General features: G+C 38.0%; 1 protein-coding gene across 1 annotated transcript in view; it reads right to left on the bottom strand.

The window, feature by feature from the left end:
- Positions 1-5,376: 5,376 nt before the first annotated feature.
- Positions 5,377-8,742, bottom strand: part of igsf3 (immunoglobulin superfamily, member 3) — a 90,983-nt gene continuing 87,617 nt past the window's right edge. The window contains exon 9 of the mRNA XM_028435440.1: positions 5,377-7,816. Coding sequence (XP_028291241.1) covers positions 7,566-7,816 — 251 coding nt within the window. The 3' untranslated portion in view covers positions 5,377-7,565. The remainder of the gene's footprint in view (positions 7,817-8,742) is intronic.

Raw genomic sequence — 8,742 nt, 5'->3', positions numbered from 1 at the left:
TTTGGTTAATTAGAGCTCCTAAATCTACTCTAATGTGAGTGTATGTTAGCTCTTTGATAAATTAGTGATCCGTCCCCGTGCACTTCACCTTCTGCCATCATTTATCTTGGATCAGCTCCATTGTGCCCTTAGCAGGATGAGTGGGTATTGAACACATCATGCAACAAGCTGTGCACATGCAGGCAAACTATACCTTTCACACTCAAGGCGTTGGTTTTGTATCTATCCTCCTTGTGCCTCTATGTCTCATCCCTGAGAACAGAACAAGCCCACGCTGCTCATGTATATAAATATAAATATATATAAGAAGATGCTCCGATTTCCACCTGTTTTATGGCATTTCACTAATGCACAGATTCACACTTGCCTGGTATGCATTTTCATAGGACGTTATCTTTGTCCTTGTGATGATGATGCATGGCACCCCAGTGTAAGCTGGGAAAAAATGTCCTATTTATGTATTCTCCTCAGCACTGCTTCTCTCTCTCCTCACACTTTCTCTCATTGGTAATACATCATAACGTGTATGTCTGACTGCTGCCCTGCAGCTCTGAATGTTTCAGCACCGTCTGCCCAACTGTGCCCTCTGGTGTCTGGGTTTCTCAGCAAGCGCTTTTGGAGTTGAGAGGTACTTAATTCTCTGGAAAACACACTTTACTCACTTAAGTATTGCTTACAGAAAGAGAACAGAAATATAAAAGGGGGGAAAAAAGTGGGACAGAGGAACAGGCAAGCGAAACGAGAACATTTGGACTTTATCCAGAGTGTGAAGTTTTGACAGTTTGCCGACAGAAACCACAGCAGCATGTTAACAGTGTGCCTCCCATTATAGGCAGCAGCAGCAGCAGCTGATTTTTGAGACAGGTCACCACGTTCAGGTACCAAGAAAAAATGTAGTCAGGAGAACAACAGTCGGATTTTTGTCATGGTAAAGGTTGTCCTTTTTTTTTGCCAAGATGATAAATGGTTTTCTCCTGATGGCTTTATTGAGTTATGTGATTTATAATGAGTGAATGTGAATGTGTGAGACAAGGTTGTCTACTGCAAATATAAATCGGCAGAGGTCTAAAGAGTACTGATATATCCTCCTCAAGTAGAAGTACCGTTACCTGATTGAAATTGTATAAAATGTACTTGAGTACAGAGGTAAAAGTAGCGGATTACAAGTACTCACACTACTGTAATTGAGTAGCTTTTATGGCTACTATTTTTTTGAGTATATTTCTAAATCAGTAATTGTACTCATACATAAGTACATTTTAAAAGAAGTAAAGTAATTATTTACATTCCTACACCGAAACGTTACTGAGTGAATTATATATATTTTTGTTTTAAAGTGATCAACAAACATTGTGACTTGAAATGACAGAAAACAATCAAATGCATCACACCATAGTCGACCAACCAGATTAATGATGATTTCTCATTCTTAGAGTTCATAAACGTATCTATACTTAGAGCCATTTTTTTTTTTTTTAAATTGAATTAATTGGTGGTGTTTTATATAAAAATAATAATTGTACATTTTGACAAACTTTTAATTTCCTTTTTAAGTTTATACGTGAGATGTTTACTGTATGCAAGGCAACCGTGGCAAGATTTATTACCAAGAATAAACGTGAGTGATGGATGCTGAGACGTGATGGCTGAGGCTGTCAGAAAAGTTTCAGGTGAACTTGCAGAGGGCACAGTGAACATCATTTATCTTTTCACTCGCTGACCCGATCCGTCTATCTCCTCCCAGCTCACTGCACATTCATACACCAAACCAAACTCAACATGCGCAGCATATAAACTGCTCAGTTGCTTAAGGTCAAAAACTCTCGCCGACCTAACAAGGCTGCTGTTTGTGATGTATTAACCTTGATATTACAGTCAAAGCAGACCTGAAGGGTGTTTGGCATACTGATTAAGCAGCAAATCAAAAGCTGATGGTGAAAAATAAAAGGGGGAGGAGTTTGATTAACCCTCCTATTATCCTTAAATATTACTAACACATTTTACCCTTGTGGTCAATCTGACCCCAGGGATATTTGCTGCCAGAAAATGATTTTCAGAAAATATTTGACCAAGTTTTTGTGTCAGGCACTTTGTTTATTTGTTGAATACATAAATAACCCCATGGTAATGAAACATTGAATTGTTCTCTAGCGCCACCATCAGGCCAAACCTTTTTTAAATTAGAATTAATTCATCTTGAATAGTTTTCATCCAAATTTTCTGAAATTCACCGACAACATTAATGACCACGATAGTATGAACCCTATTGGTTGCGGTGATGATGACCTTTCCTGCAGCGCCACCATCAGGTCAAACTTTTGGTGTATCTTGAAAATCTTTCATCCAAATATTTTCTAATTTGGGGTGCACATTCATGACATCACAGAATTAACAATATTGATTGATTTTTATGATTTTTCTGGGGTTTATCAGTTATACTTTGGCAGGTGTGAGTAGTAGGTCATACACACGTCATGTATAAACTCAAAAGTATATACTCTGAACCTGCAGGTGTGGCGATTTAAGGTCATGCACAGACAGACAAGTTTTACACAGCTAAAACAACTTGGGGTCAAATTGACCCCAAAGGAACACCAATGCTTGCAGTAAGCACATTGAAAAATATCATGATGATAATTTCATTTGAATGATAAACATTGAATAGGGTCAAATTGGCCCCAAGGATAATAGGAGGGATAAAACTTGCCTTATTATTAATTATGTTAATAGATTAGATTTTACACAAATTTTAAAGGCTGAACATGCTAATTTAGCCTTTCAAAATAAAACCACTTGACTAAAAAAAAAAACTTTATAACCAACCTGTGATGGGACACTGTGCATAATGGTTAATGATGCCTACAACTTTTGCAGACAATAGTTTAATTTCTAGATTATTTAAGTTGGGTTCGTGTGTTTTTTTTTCCTCCCCCATGTCCTCAGGTTTTTTCTTTTACAGCCCATAAAAATGTCTGGCACCAATTTGGGGCTGTCACAAAGGATCCTGCCTTATGAATGATGAATGAGGCTAATAAATAACAAACAGCGGCAACTGCTATTTGATTAAATTGAGCCTATCTGATGGAAATAAACCCTGTGTTTTTAATTAGAAAAATTGTATTTCTCATTCTGAATGGATTTAATCACATTGATGAAAAAGTGACCTTCAACTCAAGACCACAATCACAACCTGGTGGTTTGATTTAAAAAAAAAAAAAAAAAAGTTATACGGACAAATCCCAACAATGGAGCATAAACTAATTACATGCGTGGGATGGCTTATTATGAGGCATTGAAGTCAGTAATAAAACAGAAAGGCTCATGTTATGTTTTCAAATCAAATCTAGGCCATTAGCATCTGTAAATAAATGTCTTTGAAACTTCACTCTCCACTTCCTGAGTAACTGTAGCAAGAAACAGTATACTGTCACTTTGTTGTTGTTTCAGATCTTTTCCAAATGCTGTCATTGTCAAACCATAAATTAGCATCTTAATGCAATCTCAGCCTGACCGCCTAAATCATGCATGCACGTGGGAAAAAAAAGGAAAAAGATCACTTAACGCAACAGACAAAAATAATCATCTTTTTTTTGCACTGCTTCGTTAAACTTTACACAAAACAAGAACAAGTATTCATTTGGATAACATACAACCTGTCTCGTTTCATACAGGAGGTTAATATGTTTATGTTTTTTATACTTGTACCTTTTCAAAAAACACTGACCACGTTTCCCCCCTTTGTGTTGCTTTAGAGAAACCTTTCTGAAATATTAATGTTTTAATTTTCTTCACGGGACCACGCTAAAAGATTTCCATTAATTAACAAGTCAAATGTTTGCTCATTAATGTGTGCTATTTTTTAATACGTGGACTTTGACTTTCTTCCAGAACTTTCGTGTTACACTGAGATACTTTGTGCACTAACCCTACTCTGCTAGTTATATATATCATTAAAGAGTAACTAAACCCCCAAACACCCTTTTTTCCGGGTAAGCAAAAGTACATTTGTTCATTGATTTCTTGTCTGACTCTTGACATTTCAGTCACAGTATTTCAATTTGGAAGAATTTGTAGTAAAGATGTATGTGCAGCGTTTTTACACAGAGAAAGTGGCACATTTGCTCCAATGTAAGGCCGGCAAATTGACGCCTTGTCTGTGTAAAAACGAGCTGTAATGTTCCTACTTTTCCAAAAGCCCCCACTGGGGTAGGCGTAAACATGTGACGTGATGTATAAAGTATGCACCGGAAGAATATTTAACCGTGTCTCAGCCTCCGTTTCAAAACAACAATGGCGGAAGAACAAGCAATATAGACTGCGCTGCGCATTCTTGGATCTCTTCAATCGCGAATGCATCCACGACATTTGTTGAATCAATCAACAAATGTCACGAATGAAGCCGACCTATTGGCGGCTTATTGCCCAGTGTAAAAACGGCTTGTGACTGCCCTCTATGGGTTGAAACCTGGCTATTACAATTTAATTTTGCTATTGGCTGATAATAGTGGTTTGTGATATTTTGGTGGCTTTTTACATCACAAACTACCACTGTTGGCCCCGCCCCTTCTATAAAACTAGCACCTGTGGACTCTGCAGTCTGTGGCAAGTAGGTTGGATTTAGAATTATGAATAAAGAGGTATAGTGAGTATTAGCTAGTTGGCATAGCATAGATCAGTGGTTCCCAATCTTTTTTGTCCCGTGTACCTCCTTTGCATTTTTGCCAAAACATGTGTACCCTCTTCATATCATAAGTACACCTCCATAATTTCATATGCTTTTTCATTTGTGGAACAGCGGACTCTCCTAAACCCCTAACTGTGTCTCGAACATAGGTTCCCTAAGGCTTAATCTACAAATTCCAAACAATAAGTGGAATTAAAAGTGGAATTCATAAAAAAAATACCATGCAACTTTCATGTGATTGCTTCAATAGTAAGTAAATAGTCTCCTGTTAGTTTGTGGTGAATTTGTCCAAAAATAGCCTTAAAAGGACATAGGAACATTTTCCAATTACTTTTAAAAGAATTGTTTTGAGTACCCCCGATAATGTGCTCCTGTACCCCTAAGGGTACGTATACTTCAGTTTGGGAACAACTGGATTGATTAATGGCATTGTCTTAACTGCTCCAGGAGCCATGCCCATAATAAAGGGCATCATGGTGTATTTACTCTTTATTTATGCAAAATGACTGGGCGATAATGTAAATATAGTTGATTGATTAGCTTCCTGCAGTTACACATACATGCATCAGATCGCTTCATTTGATTTTCAACATCAGTAGACTCAACTTTTATTATTAATTGTGGTGATGTTGCATTTTAATTCATTTTAAAATGCCAGAAGACGCGTAATTGAGGAAAACAATTTAACAATATTGACATAAATCTGTTTAATGAAGTGCTGCATAAAAGCAAAGCATTAAAAAGACAAATAGGAGCAATAATATCAAACACAATCTGCACAAGTTCCACTCTTCAAAGTAAGTACTTCACAGGTTTATAGGCCATCTGGAAGTGGCAGTCAGGTATTATAAATGTTTAGGGTGTGGGCTCTGTGTTGACCTTTGGCTCAGGTGGTTGGATCGGGGGGTGTGGGTAGGAGGTTCTGGGGCTCTGTCACACAAACACAAGGCTCAAAGAGTGTTAAAGTTTTACAAAAACATCAAAAAATTCTTCCTGCGATATTGTCATGCAATATACAGTTCAACACAACAAGTTTCTCATGAGTTCTCACATCCAGTCTGGCAGTGAATTGGCTAGGCCGAATAGAGGATTTCAAACTACTGCCCTCCAGAGAAGAAAACCCTTCTAGAAACCCAGAGCACGACTCCACAATTTGTGGACACGTTCGTTTCATTTTATAAAACATCTCACCGATCTGTTCACATTTCACTAAAATCAACAAATATATGCGTCTTTGTCAGAAAACTTGAGGACGATCCATTTTTGTGACTTGCCTGTTCAACTATTGTACATTAAAGCCACGGTAAAATCTTATCACAGGTATAGAATATACAGTGTTTTAACACTAATCAAACTCGACAACCTGGTATGAAATGCTACAGACTCCAACTCGCAGGACAAATCTAGCATTTCTACATCTACCACATTGTCAACACACAGCCTATTGACATACTGTACTTGGTGCAGTTGCCTGGCAACACAAGCAGCAGCAACGGTCCTTTTTTTAGGATTTCAAAGCAATAAAAAGAAGGAACTCTAAACAAAGCTATGCAAAAAAGTTAAAAAAATTATAATAAATAGAAAAAAAACATCAACCGTAAACACAAAACTTCATACTTCAGTCCTTACAGGTTTGTTTTTCTCATAATATGCAGATGATACTTTGGCGTTTTGTTATGCATCTACACATTGGACATATCCAATGTGGCTTTGAACTCTGTAATTGAATAACTAAGACAGGGAGGAGTGTTGGAGATGGGCAAAATTAGGCTAATGTGCAATAATTTGATCTTAGTCAGTATAACTAGCTGTGTATTTTATGATTTAACATTATGTGTAAAAAAATGGGCCTTTTTCCAACAAAGCCCACAAACCACAGCGATTGCTAAGAAGGTATATTTACAGTCAGCCGTCCTCTCCTCTCTCTAAAACATTAGGTACTAACAGCAGAAGACAGCATTGAAATAAGTAGGACCTGGCACTGAAAAAAAACCCCAAAGTGTTAGAGTCCATATATCCTCAGAGAAAGTAGAGTCTATATATCCTCCATCATTTCATCCTCCTTTGCATTCCCTTGCTGTCTGTTTTTTGGAGAGGAGGAGGGTGGGGGGGTGGGGGGGGTTGGACGGTCTCTTTCTTGGCCCAGTGTGTCTGGCAGTGTTTGGGTCGCACACCACGACCGGCCTCCGTCTTCCAAAGCAAACCCATTGTGAAGGCAGGTGGGCCGACACACATGCGCACGTATCCACTCTCAGGACAAAGCTTTGTGTGTGTGTGTGTGTGTGTGTCCCCCCCCAGCCTTTGTCTCCACGAAGCCTGGCAACAAAGTCAAGCAGCTACAAAGTCAGTGGGCGCAGAGCATCGCTATGGAAACCATCATAGTGGGACTAGGCCATGGCTGCTTTTTGATCAGTGCACAGACGTCTTTTTTTTTTTGGCATTCACTTAAACTGTGTTCTCCACCTAGATATAATCCTCAGATTGACTAGTGATCTACATGTGCACAGGGTGAAAGTGTCTTTTTGAAAAATAGATGAATATTTAAAATCTAAATGCAGCTATAAGATCGAGTTTGGCGGTAAACAGAAATAAAAAGAAGCTTGCAATACTTGTTCGTCCTTCGGTTTGTACACAACAATTTGTGCCAATATGGTAGACTCACTCAGTCCACACATCCATGCACACACACATGTGGTATGTAACATAAAACAGAAAACTTAATCCAACAGCATAGGACTTCATTAAACTGACTGGATAACTCAACACAGCAGTGAAAGACGGGTTAAGTCTCAGGGTGAAGTCCGATCTGTACCCTATAGCATTGTGTTGGCAGAATCCTAGATGCTAACTAGGCACGAGTGGAAGTTCTCCTCCTCCCGGCTTAGTCAACAGAGCCAGGGTGCAGGCTGAGCGCGGGGGGGTCCAGGCAGGTGGGAGAGTAACTGAGGTGCGGCTCTTTAATCCAAAGAAGGGGTGCGCCATTCTTGCCCTCCTGGCTTTTGCCGTTGTTGCGACTCTTGTAGCGCACCAGCAGCACCGCGATGAGGAGGATGCCGAAAATCGGGAATGGGTAGAAGAAGACAAAGTAGAAGAGGGACTCGTTGGCACACACCACCGAATGCACTGTGGACACTGTCGGAGAAGAATAAAGCAGATCTAAATTTTGACTGGCAAAAAAAATAACATTTTTATGGAAAAATGTACATCTATGATATGATAATTCATTCTTGGATGATCTTTGCACATATCTTGCTGTATTTTTGAATTATTACAGTTTAAGGTACCTCCATCCAACCCTCAATGCCAAAATTGTAATATGTTTGGACCTAAAAAAAACCACGTGTGTGTGTGTGTGTGTGTGGTTAATGTGGTTTGTGGTTTTAACTATGTAAAGCACTTTGAGCAACACTATGTATGAAAAGCGCTCTAGAAATACAGTTTGATTGATTAAAAAGTACAGTTAATCATCAGATTGAATGCTTAATGCACTTTACTGATCATACATAAGAAATATTTGTGTTCAGTAAAATTGTAAATAACTGCACAGTCAGCGACAACAATTGCACAATCATCCTATGGTCAGCTTAAATAATTTAAACCCATAGTGGAACAAAATAATAAATCTGGGACATGATGAATGCATAATATACTATTGTATTTATTTTATTTTTTTTAATGTAGAATATTTAAGCTTTGTTTACATTTGCTGTTGATTCTAATAGTAGACGTTATAAAAACATGTCAATCCAAATTGGTTAACTGTTTGTCAGATATTTTTCCGACTCTTTATTCAACAAAAATGTAATGTCAATGTCAAGCACAAAGCCTTGCGTCATAATTCTGCATAAATATTTGAAATGCTATAAAACTGGTGTCTTCACGACAAGTAACACAACTGTTGGTTCATGGATAGGATTTCTAATATTTACCTAATTTATTTTTCAAATTAAATAACAATTCAAAACATAATTCATTTGAAACAATATGGTGTTTGGCTCCAGGAATACAGGGATTGTTGTTCTCCTAATCAGTAATTCTCGAACAAAATAATGCTATGT

This window comes from Gouania willdenowi, chromosome 21, assembly GCF_900634775.1.
Source record: "Gouania willdenowi chromosome 21, fGouWil2.1, whole genome shotgun sequence".
NCBI lineage: Eukaryota > Metazoa > Chordata > Actinopteri > Blenniiformes > Gobiesocidae > Gouania > Gouania willdenowi.
The sequence above is the reverse complement of the archived record's forward strand: the minus strand, read 5'-3'. Positions and strand labels throughout refer to the sequence as shown.